Below are 12,841 nucleotides of genomic sequence, written 5' to 3'. Positions count from 1 at the left end.
AAGTTCCATCAATAAAAAAAATCTGAAAAAAAATAATAAAAATCTGACCTGAGGTGAAGACTTGATGAATCAAGGATTTTTGTTGTGAGGTTTTGTTTTGGGTTTTTTTGTTTTGTTTTGTGAGGGGGTATGTGGCTGGTTTGGTTTTTCACACAAAGAGAAATGTCTTTGCAACCTCTTTATCTGCTCTTTTAGCTTCCTCAAAGGTGAAAAGTATAGCAGATAAGTAACAAGCTGATCACTAAGGCACAATTGTGTAATTTTTGGCTCATTTTCCCTAAGTTCTTCATATATTGTTAAGTCTTTCTCTTTAATCATAAGAAAGTTTGATACTTGTTGCCTCAAAACATAACTACATTTGAACCAAGACAATTTCTGAGTTTTACTGATTTCTTTGCCCTATTCTTAAATAACATATTATATGAGCTAATTCACACTAAAGAAAAATGCACTGCAGAAGAAAACACTATGATTTTTCATCCTCAAATAATATTCCATTGACTTCTGTGTATTATGTCAAATAGTCTATCATTAGCAGTTTATTTCCAACGTCTTTCTGTAATATAGATATTTCTGTACTTCGCTTTTTATTTCCTTCCATTGATTTAATTTGAAGAAAATAATATAATTCAAATTTGTACCAATCTTGGACTTTCACTCTCAAATAATATTAATTCATTTGATAATAAATTTGTATGTGATTTTGGAAACAATTGTGATGTAGGGAACACTAATAATTAATTTTTATTACAATTATCTGTAGACATTTTTCTCCCTTGCTGGTATGAGATTTGAGGACAAGGATTAAGTAGTACTCCTTTATTCATAGAAGTGCCTGAAACATAGTATGTGCTCAAAAAGAATTTTTTATAAAGAACGAATGAATGAACAAAAAAATGAACCATCTGGGTCTTATTCCTGTTTATACTATTTTCTAACTGTGTTAATACGAGCAAGTTTTTTCTTTTCCTTTCTAATTATATGATTTTCCACTTTCTCCCTTATAAAGACAGCGATCATTAACTCATAACCTAGTTGTGAAAATCCAGTAATATATATGAAATGCTTTGAAAACTTAAAACTTTCATAAAATACAACATGTCGATTTTAATCATTAATTTATCTAAATAGAATGATTTTCCTCTGTGTCTATAATGTTCTCTCCCACTTTCTTACATGATTTCAGAACATGGATCATCTTATTACATTACCCTATCAAATATTTCTTAGATAGTTTAATATTACTGTTAATACCTTTCTAATCCTGGACTTAGACATACTCTTTATTCAATTTCAATTGTAGGCATGAATACATCTTCAACTTGTTAATTACATAGACTATCAACTTCCTATTCTTGGACCACATCACCTTTGAGACTATACTGAAGCCTTGTCTTGCCCAACCAGTCCAATTATTCCATATTTTTACTTAGCACTAACTTTATCTGCCTTCATTTGTCTTTCTCTACTTGGAAATTGTTCTGATTACCTACTACAGCATAAAAATCTACCCCTCAATACCAGTGGCTTCAACAACAACCAGTATTTATTTTGCTCAAAAGTCTGCACTTTAGTCATGACTCAGAGGAGAAGGCTCATTGCAGCAGTACGGGGTGACAGCTGGGGCAGCCTGACTGGGGACTGGAAGTTCTGCTTCTACTTCCACTCACTCACAAGGCTGGTTAGTCCATGCTGGATGTTGGCTGTGAGCTAGGCCTGCGGGCCTATTTCCTCTTCATGGACCTCTCCCTGGCTGCACTGGTAGGATTGCTACTTTCAAGAGTAGGCATTCTGAGAGGACCATCCAGGGGTGCATGAAGTTTTTCTGATTTAGCCTCAACAGTCACATAGCAACTCTTCTGCCACACTCTATAGAAGCAACACCAAAGGTTCACCAGGGAACTGGAAATAAACTCCAGTACTCAATGAAAGCAGTGTCAATTCTGCACTGTGTGAAGAACATATAGGATGAAATATATTGTGGCAAAAACTTTGGAAAACACAATCTTCCATAGTCCGTTCTCTGGCTACATTTCACATCTCCCATACGTAAAATACAAGCAACCCTACCTTGAAGACTCCCAAATTTCATCCTATTGTGGCATTCTGGTTCAGATGTGGATGAAACTCCTCTGATTTAGTACAACCCTTTGAATACCATTCTTCTCAATCTAAAGGCCTTGAACTAAAGAGACAACTTACTGCCCCATGGATAGCCTACAGACTAATGGTAGAACAGACAAAAGATAAAAGCTATCAACACAGCTATTCAAAGGGAGAAAAGCAGGAAGAACATAGTAGTCATAGGCTCATGGCATTTCAAATTCAGCAGAAAACATATTGCCAGTTCCTAGATTAGGGTCCAGTCCTAATTCCTAGGAGTTGTTCAGTATGTTTCATGATTCCAACCTGTGGGTTTCTGACTCTGTTCTCTTAAGTCATTCTTTTTCCATGAAAAGCAGCCCATGTCTGCAACTAGGTGGCTTTTCAGCCAACTTCCTACCTATAAAAATCTGAAAGTCCAAAGGCCTCTTTTTATTTTATATACTGTGTCTACCCCTCTTAATTCCAAGCTAATATAATTATTTTTTAAATGTATGGACTCTTTGTTTATCCATTTATAATTCACTCCATTATATAAAGTTCTACCCACAAAATGTTTGAGATAAGCTCTCCTCTATGTATTGCCTATATAAAATACATATATCATATATCATCAATTATTCTTTACACCTTTATACCATTTTCTACTTTAAGGCTATAACTCTATATCAGACTTTGATTCTATTATCCTTTATGTTCTAAAATACTGTATACCAATTCTTTCCTATCCGTGTCCTCTGCATACTTATTCTCTCCTTCTCAAATGAAGTTTTTCCCATAGTCTTCAAGATTCTTTAGCATTCAAAAAGTGAATAACTCCAAAAACTCAATATACTATGCATAGATAATTCTGCCTATAATCTATGCCTATTAATAAATATGAGGGTCACCTGGGTGGCTCAGTCAGTTAAGCCTCTGTCTTCGGCTCAAGCCATGATCTCAGGGTCCTGGGACCAAGCCCTAAGTCAGGCTCCCTGCTCAGCTCTCTTAAATAAATAAATAAATAAATAAATAAATCTTTAAAATAAATATGATCATTTGCAAATTATGTATAAATTATTAGAATTTACTTGAAATATATATAAAATGCCCAATGAAACAAAATTGAGATTGAAACTAATTAGTTCATTTTCAATAATAACATTTCCATAATTTTTTTTGAGTGGGGAGGGGCAGAGGAAGAGGGAGAGAATGAGAATCTCAAGCATGCCCTACACTCAGCATGGAATCTGACTCAGGTCAGTCAACCGACTGAACCACCCATCTATCATTTTAAATAAAGATATAGAATCAACAAATCCTCAAAATTGATCTGATCTATTTCTGCCTATACTCAAAATCACCTTGCATTTTAACATCTCAAAAGCATTTCTGAAAGCTATAGAAAAACAACAACAAAAATTATGTATTTACTGCATTAGGTTAACAGCAAGAGGGATAAACTGCATTTTGATAAACTCTATAGCATTTCCGAGGCTATAATATTACAAGCCACTGAGAAAATAGAATAAATAATTAGTTTTCACACTACACTGATTTTTATATCAAAGGTATTACTTATGTTTATTGAAAAAGTGAACAAAACTAGCTACATGGTATATGTTCAATTAACTTCCAAGATAAATTATATTTGCTTCCTGAAATAAATTCCTGTGGGAATGTGATGCAGAAATCACAATGTTATTTTCATGAGAAATGATCTATATTTTCTATACAAAGTAAGTCTCAGTACTTCTAATGTTCAGCCTTCAAATATTATCTTATATGCCACACATGCTGTGGAATCATCCATTCATTTAAATATTTGATTTTAATAAAAATTATGCTTTAAACCTCAATTGTTTTTCTTCACTTAAAAATCTTAAAATAATTTTTACTTACATAAAGAAATGTACATTCATTTAGAGGAAACAATTAAAAACTGAAAAGCAAAACAAAATCTTTAACAAATCAAAGGAGGTTACTTATATATTATTTTCTCAATGAGGCCTTCTCTGATACAATCTTTGAAACTATGCTCAACCCACTCTGAACTCCCGGTCTTCCTTCTCTCTCTTACTTTTCTTCATAGCATTTATAACCACCTGGTATTCATTCTTTTTTCTTTCTTCTTTTCTCTCTTTCTTTCTTTATTTTTTCCTTGCTTTCTTTTATCTATCAATCTATTGATCTATTTCTTTTATTCCATAAATGTCTAATCCATTAAATGTCTCATACCTCAGATTAAGCTCTATGAAACAACAATGTCTATATTTTGTTCAAGGCCCTGGAATAGTGGTGAATACAAATGAGATTCTCAGTGCATATTTGTTAAATGACTAATCAAATAAATCTTATCTTGTCACCAGGTTTAAATATATATACCATGTTAAAATTTTTCATAGGATTCTATCCATTTGATGTATGAGAATGAACTAATCCCCATTCTTCTTTCATTTAGTATATTTTAAATTTTTCATTACTAGTGTTCTTTGGTGAATTTCCTTGATGCTTAAATTCGGGGCATATCATTAATTGTTTCCCTAGGGTAATCTCAGAAGTAGGATTTTGGGGTTAAATGGCATATATATTTGAAACATTCTGCCAGCCTGCCCTTGAGAATCACTGATATCAACTTATACTTCCACCACATTGTATAACAGCCCCCAGTTTTCCACACTTCATATTTTCATTCATTTTCTTTTTAAATTTGCTGAGTATTTCCCTTCTCCAAATGTCCAAAACCAGGCAATATGAGCAATAAAGTAATGCTTAAGCCCTCTTCCACTTAACAAAAATTTTACTTTACCTGAGCTGGATCAATCACAAAATCATTTACATATCTATGAATTAAAACTTGGTGCAATAAGAGTAGATTGCTTTATAATGTGATGCACCTCATTTAATAATCTCTTCATTAAATTTTTCTAATGTGTTTTCATTGGTTACACAACATTTAATGGTCTAAACTATACTGATTGCAAATGTACTATTTCCCTCTTTAATTTAGACTAATGAAAACGAGCTTAATCTTTCTTAAATATATGAAAAGACTTCATTTATGAATAAAACAAAACTACTTCCATGTTGTTAATAAAAGCTCTAAACAATTTGAAATAAATATATCACCATAAAATGTTGAGCGATTGAATGAATGCCCTATAAGTTGATAAATCCCATAAGACTATTATTCATTTATCAACCAAACTCCTAACTCATATCATTTGCAACCTCATTTCTTAACACTTTAACTACAAATGTAAAATATCCAGTAATCAATTTTAATATGCCAATTACTCTATTTATAGGTATAAAGATAACAATATACATGTTAAGTTTTATAAGGCAAACTACTGAATTTTTAGTAATGTCACGACTCAAGGAATGAATATGCCTATCATGCTCTATAAATTGATTCCATTTTATAGTTTCAATTATGTGTATATGTATATACACACATAACAACATAAAATAATTTTATCTGACTTATAAAATATTTGATGTATATCCCCAAAAGGTCCTTCCCATTAGTATAAAGGTAAAATAAAATTACCAATGTTTAAGTGACAAATAATAGGATTTAAAAAATCCTTTTTTTAAGTTTTTATTTAAATTCAAGTTAGTTAGCATACAAGGTAATATTAGTTTCAGGTGTACAATTTAATGATTCAACACTTACACACATCACCTGGTGCTCATCACGACAGGTGCACTCCTTAATCCCCATACCTATTTAACCCATCCCCCACCCATCTTCCCTCTGGTAACCAACAATTTGTTCTCTATAGTTAAGAGTCTGTTTCTTGGTTTGAGTCTTTCTTTTTTCCCCCTATGATCATTGTTTCTTAAACTCCACATATGAGTGAAATCATATGATATTTGCCTTTCTCTGACTGGCTCATTTCACTTAACACAATACTCTTTAGTACCATTTACATCCATTGCAAGTAGCAAGATATCATTCTTTTTCATGGCTAATATTCCACTGTGTGTGTGTGTGTGTGTGTATCACAACTTCTTTATCCATTCATCAGTCAATGGACATTTGGGCTCTTTCCATAATTTGGTAGTTGCAGATAACATTGCTATAAACATTAGGGTGCATGTATCCCTTCGAATTAGCGTTTTTGTATTCTTCAGGTAAATACCTAGTAATGCAATTGCTGGATTGTAAGGTAGTTCTGTTTTTGACTTTTTGAGGACTCTCCATACCTATTTTCCAGAGTGGCTGCATCAGTCTGCATTCCCACTAATAGTGTAAAAGGGTTCCCCTTTCTCCACATCCTTACCAACACCTGTTGTTTCCTGAAAAAACACTTCTCTCTTAATTTAATTCTGAGATATGATATGAAAGGATATCATTCATAGGATAAAAACTGACACAAAGCATATAATCAACAGAACTATTATCCCTGTATCTTTCGATTACATAACAATTTTTTTAAAAAATCACAAGACTTAACATATTTAGATAGTATTAAGAATTATAAACAGAAATGGACTATTCTCATTTTAGAGCAGAAAACCATATTACTATGTATATACTAAAAAGAATCAATAATTCTTTGTCATATTCATTAATAAAAAACCTAGCCTAAGTAAAAATCAATGAGAAATGAGGAATCTATTTAGAGAGTTGATAATATCACACCTGAATATCTCTTCCTTGATTGGATCAGTGTAAGAGAATTAGGACAAATGGGAGTTAATTTTCAATTACCAAAATGAAGCATGGATATTAATTGAATTGGCCCTGGTCACCTATTGAATCTATATTCGAGACATGTTTTGAATGGTATACCTTAAATAGTAGATTAAATTTAAAAGAATGAACAATTCTAATTACTACAATATCTGCACATGTCTGAGGAAATCAAATTTTATACATCATAGTATCAGGTAGTACCTTCAGAAATGCATGTATTTATTTATTATAGATGCATGTGGGTTTTCTAATGTATTTATTATAGATGCATGTGGGTTTTCTGCTATCATTTCTTTGAATTATAGACTACTTTTACGATGCAGGATGGCAAACCATGGGTTATTAGTTTAACCAGTGTGATAAACTTTTTGCTTAGCAAGCTGGCTACTCTACAGCTGTGTAGTGACTTTGACAGTCACTATGTCTTTGACTTCCAAATAGTAACTATCTTCATAATGAAGATATTCCTCTCTCCCAAATTCTTTCAGAAGCTAGTGTTGGCTTGACAACAAGAAGAAATATGCTTCATATTATAGTAAGATTTTATACTTCTAAGGAGCTTCAGAGCTTCTGAAAATGACTTTGAAATACAGTCTTATTAATCTTTAGTATTCTCATGAGAGCCAAGTCGGTGGCAAATATTTTCTGAATTTTGTAAAACAGAAACTAATAAAACAATTAGTGAATTTACTTGCCCTAGGCGAAATACTGAAACAATGAAAAGTCACAGCGCCAATCCTGACATCTAACTGAAACTCCTATACCTTCCAACTACAATAATTTTTACAGAGAGAACAGTAAAGGCAGAGAGAAAAAAATAATCTTCAGAAAATATGAAGTTTAACATAATTTACTTCAAGAGACCCTGAAATGAATATATATTTATTATTTGATTGTGCTTGGTGACAGTGACCATGATAGTATCAGAACTTCAAAGAACTCATTTCCCTGCATGGCTTCTGGGTGACCACATACTGAGTGTGGTCAGGGACACACCAAAGGTGTTTGAATTCTACTTGATAACAAAGCTAAAACCTGACAAAATCAGCAATGGTACAGTAACTCAAGAAAAAGAAAATAAGAAAAGTTAAATTTTGACTAACAACAGACCTTTAAGTTGGCAATATACTTGATTCTTGAAAGACAATGAAAAACAAAGCAAGCCTCTATGGATCACAGGCTCTCTGAGTATTCTCATTTGCTGACGGGTTTTTCATCAGAAACCCTTGAACGAGTTTCTCCATCCTGTTTCATTTTTTTCTCTTCATATTCTCATAAAGAGTCATTACAACAGTTTGGTTGTTCAGTGGCAATACATTTCAAAATTACTGTTGAAACTATGGTTCCTATTTTCTATCTAGTTTTCCTGTGTGAAATAACACTTAACTGATTTATCCTCATTACTAAGGAAAGTTATTGCATTCATTTTTAGTCTAAGAACACTATTTCTAGCAGCTGAACTAATTCCAATTTTAAAAATCAAAATTGCTTTTAGAATTTTAACCCCCTCAAATAAATGCTTATCTTTTTACATGGATGTTTTCTTGATACTTGAGAAAAATTAAAATAATTCCATGAGAATAACATGATGTGTGTCTTGTGTATGATTGATCTTACAAACCACAGTAAAGCGCCTTTCGCTTCTAACACTTCTAGCATATTAAGAATTTTGGGTTTTCCCTAAGAGGAAATGACTTTACTAGCTTTAAGTTAAAACTGGTAAGATGGTCTTTGGTAAAATTAAGAGACATAAAACTCTAAACAGATCTTACAGTTGAAAAAAAATCGAAAATCTTTCACTGATAAGCAGATATCTTTTTTGTCCTGTATGTTTAAAAGAGGCATGGTAAATATAAAGGAATGTTTATAATTGTCTATCTTAATAATGGAAACCTTAGATTTTTTTCCCCATAGCTTTAAAAAAACAGTCTGTACTTACCTGGACCATCAGTCATTTTCTCTAGGAATCGAGGAGTTGTGCTAAGAAAGGAGGCATGTTTCAGTTTAGCCACAAAACTACGAGGTGGCATGAATTTATGTTGAACTTGGGACATCTCATATGATTTTTGAACATCATAGCTGCCAGGTGCTGGAATATCCTAAAAGAATTTCAATGGATGAGCATTAACATGTCTTACACGGAAAATACCTAAAACTATGTAGCACAGATGTACACACTAACCAATGGCGTAAGTAGAAAAATATGAAAATTCTCTTAATCATTTAAAAAAAAGAAATTCAAAAGACTATCCCTAAATTTACACCCTCCCAATGAGACCGTAAATTTGTCTGTCAAAATTTAAGGTAAAATAAATAGAATTATGAAATTTAGATTCATATTCTTAAAAAAAATAGCTTTCATAATATAGATCAAATTTTCAGTTTCAAATTTCATAATGAAAATCAAATTTCATACAGGAATGAGAATAATTATTTGCTTTCATAAGCAGCAAAACTATCTCCGCTATACTGTTCTATGTGAGCACACTTTACTTATTCTACAACTGAGACTGCTTATTTCATTTTTAATAGATTCCAATTAAGTTAAAAGGCTTTCCCTTTCATCATTTATGGTTTTTTATACACTCTACAGTTATATTAACATTTTTAATCAACATAAACCACATGGAAATTAATAACTATAATAATAATTCTAAACTCAAATATAAAATATATATTTGTTGTACAATTAATGCTTGTAAACTATTAGCTAATTATTTCAATGAAAAAAATTTTAACTCATTTTCCTCAAATTATTTAAAAATGTAACATATTCTATGTCTCATATCTGTTCATCTCTATTATATATAAAAGCCAAACTTTTCAAGTTTTAATGATTCTCTAGTAGGCAAGGACACTCTTGTGGCTAACAGTGTAGACTCTAGCTCTAGACTTCTTGGGTTTCAAGAACCTGCTCCTTACTTTCTTAGGGACCTAGGCAAGCCCCTTAACCTCCATGACTCTTAGTTTTCTCACTTGTAAGTGGAGAAAATAATAGTATTTATATCATATATCATAGGGTTGTTATGAGAATTAAATGAATTAAACAAGTAAACTACTTAGATTGATGCCTAATTCCATAAAAGCATTAGATAATCTTACTATTCTACAAAAGTTAATTTCAATGCAAAAAAAAAATACTGAACTTCAGAGTTTGGGTTAATAGGGAAGTATTTCAATATTTCAAGTAAGTTAAACAAATTTGGACACTGAAAATCATACTTTTAAAGTCCACCTAGGAGCCATACGTTCTCTTGTTTCTCACACCCTTAGTATCTCCTTCAAGCATATGCCAACAACATTACCTTCTACTGCCAAAGAATCATTAAATATGGGAAGGGTACGAGGGGAGGAAATTCCTACGTGAGACCCCACGTATCTGGTTTAAGTGCTGTGTCAAACACCAAATGCCACATTCTGTAAGTCAACTAAAAATTGTCAGCAGTTGTTTTCGTCTTGCCTGCGTCAACAGAATATTTAGTAAAGGTACGCTGAATATAAGCAATAACAGTAGTAGCTTCAAAGATAACTTCTGGATCTTTTGGGCTGCTTCTGTGGTATGTGAAAGGAAAATGGAAGAGAGTACCAAAGCACAAAAAAATCTTGAGTGCACACAATATATTCAGAGTGTTTAGGAAAACTCTGCAAAGATCTTGATTGTACTTACTATATATTTTAATTTTTTTATGTAAAGCTATTATAGTTATTGCCTCCTTAACACCCTGCCTGGTGTTACCACCTACTCTTTTTTCCAGTGCCTACCCTATATACGATTGATGGCTTTGGCTGCTGCCACACAGCCAAATGCCTTTTTTTTTTTTTTTTTAATGCCTTGAAGCAAAGATAAGAAACTTCATCAGTGATCAGTTTTCTTAAAATAGCGTGTTCCCACCGAGGAAAATTCATCAAACTACTATGCTAAATTTCAATAGATTCACTGTGTCCTCTACCAAGTGAAGATATACTACCCTTGTTCATGGTCATCTCTTCCTATAGCATGTCCATGCATCTCTGAAAACAGATTCCCTGCTCTGTCCTTTATCAATGTTTCTAAGCTCTTCTTACTCATCTTCAATTCTCATTTTGTCTGAGCAAGAGATTGATATTTCAAGTCAATTTCCTAGGCAAATGGTTACTAAGACAAATCTGAAACACTGTTTAAGAGCAATAGTTTAAACAATACTTACAGATGGTACTCTAAACATGATTTCAGGAAAAAATAGTATGTATAGGTAAGACCATCAAATATCTATGGGTGATCCTTTATATATCACAGAAAAAAGGAAAGGCACATAATGAGTGGATATGATAGACATTTCTCATGCCTTTTTTTTTTTTAACCTGGTTATTTGTATCCTTTTCCTGTGTTTGGAAAATTCCACATACTTTCCAACAGTATCTGAGATCTGGCACAAAAACTAAAAATGCCTGATTCACATCCTCCTGGTCAAATTTTTTAGCTAGAACATAAATCTAGGTCATAGGCTTAAATGACAGCCTTTGAACTGGCAGCCAGTTATTCAAAGAAATACAGAGCATTAAAAATTCCATTCTAGTGAGGGGTTGGCAGTGCTAGAAGCTCTGTCCAGCTCCCAGAGGCAACAAGAGCAAGTAGAAACTGAGAGAAAATGTGGTAAAGTGTCTGATGAAATAAAAGCTATGCCTCAATGCAAGTTAAAGGTAAATCTAAGGTGCCCTGATTTCATCTGGAAAACCCAGGCCCTATCAAAAAATGACATAATCATAGAATTAAAATGATATATGTAAAATTCTTAGAATCTTATCTGATACATAACAAGCACTAGTGTTTCCTTCTACTGCCATCATCATTGTCATTAGCATTATTATTTCTATTAGGTGTGAAACTACTTGTAACCATCAGTGATATCTTCCTTGCCTGGAGAGATGTCAACTGGCTATTTAAAAGGAAAGCTTCCAGTATTTTAAGCCCCAAAGAACAACAACAATGAAAAGTAGTTAAGTTGTTGAGAATCACATGGACAGTATCCCAGGCAGTTTAAAAAGAAAAAATCACTAGTTTTAACCAGCCTCAAAGGAAAGCAGGTCACCCCATTTATATTTTGGAAAAACCATTTCATACACTTTGTGATTTTATTCAGTTCTGTCAAGCAAGTTGAAGCCTCTGCAAAACTTCCCATGCCCAAATACAAGACTCTTCTTCAAGATATTTGAACTTGAGTGGGGTAGGAAGCTAAAGAGTAAAGCTGAAAACTTTGGAGGCTAGAACTTGCAGGAAGAAATAAAACAGACCTTCAGGCTCTCAACCCCAAACTCAAAAGGGCGACAAGTGCAAAGCCACAAAGGCAGAGTAGAATCTTTATCTCGTGGTATTTATCAGGTAAACTGTCACTAAAAGGATGAGTCCACAGCAATATATAACAGATCTAACAGCATTTTATATAAGTAAAATGTTAGACAGCATAATATAATAAAGACCACTAACTATGCTTTGGCTAAAATAAGGTTTCATTATATTTTTGCCTAAATTGTCCTGGCTGTTATTTCATGCCTAAGTATATTCCAGTCTAAAACTTTATTTTAAAATCTCAAATACATAATTATTTAAAAATCACTGGAATTTCTTCTATAATGAAGCTTATCAGTTAAGAAGACTTAAATTAGGAAGATTTCAATGAATCTTTCAATCAAAGCTTTGAATCAAAATCTTTAATCAAATATATATAGTAAAAAAAATTATGGGCCATAAGTGTAGTGAAGTTTGCCTGAATATGCAGAAAACTTTGATTAAAGCAATTTATACAGTGGAATATTATTCAGCCATCAAAAAGAATGAAATCTTGCCATTTGCAATAATGTAAATTGTTAGAAGGTATTATGCTAAGTGAAATAAATCAGTCAAAGAAAGACAAATACCATGTGATTTCATTCATATGTGGAATTTAAGACACAAAGCAGATAAACATGGGGGGGAGGAAAAATAAAATAAGATGAAAATTGACAGGGAGGCAAACCATGAGACACTGAACTCTAGGAAACAAACTGAGGGGTGCTGGACGTGATGGAGTAACTTGG

At 32.6% G+C, this 12,841-nt stretch overlaps 1 protein-coding gene across 1 annotated transcript in view; it reads right to left on the bottom strand.

Annotated features, from left to right (window-relative positions):
• The window catches only part of STPG2 (sperm tail PG-rich repeat containing 2), a 536,245-nt gene that overhangs the window by 305,905 nt on the left and 217,499 nt on the right, over positions 1-12,841 (bottom strand). The window contains exon 12 of the mRNA XM_034672291.1: positions 8,727-8,886. Coding sequence (XP_034528182.1) covers positions 8,727-8,886 — 160 coding nt within the window. The remainder of the gene's footprint in view (positions 1-8,726; positions 8,887-12,841) is intronic.

This window comes from Ailuropoda melanoleuca, chromosome 11 (assembly GCF_002007445.2).
Source record: "Ailuropoda melanoleuca isolate Jingjing chromosome 11, ASM200744v2, whole genome shotgun sequence".
In the NCBI taxonomy this organism is placed as follows: Eukaryota; Metazoa; Chordata; class Mammalia; order Carnivora; family Ursidae; genus Ailuropoda; species Ailuropoda melanoleuca.
The sequence above is the reverse complement of the archived record's forward strand: the minus strand, read 5'-3'. Positions and strand labels throughout refer to the sequence as shown.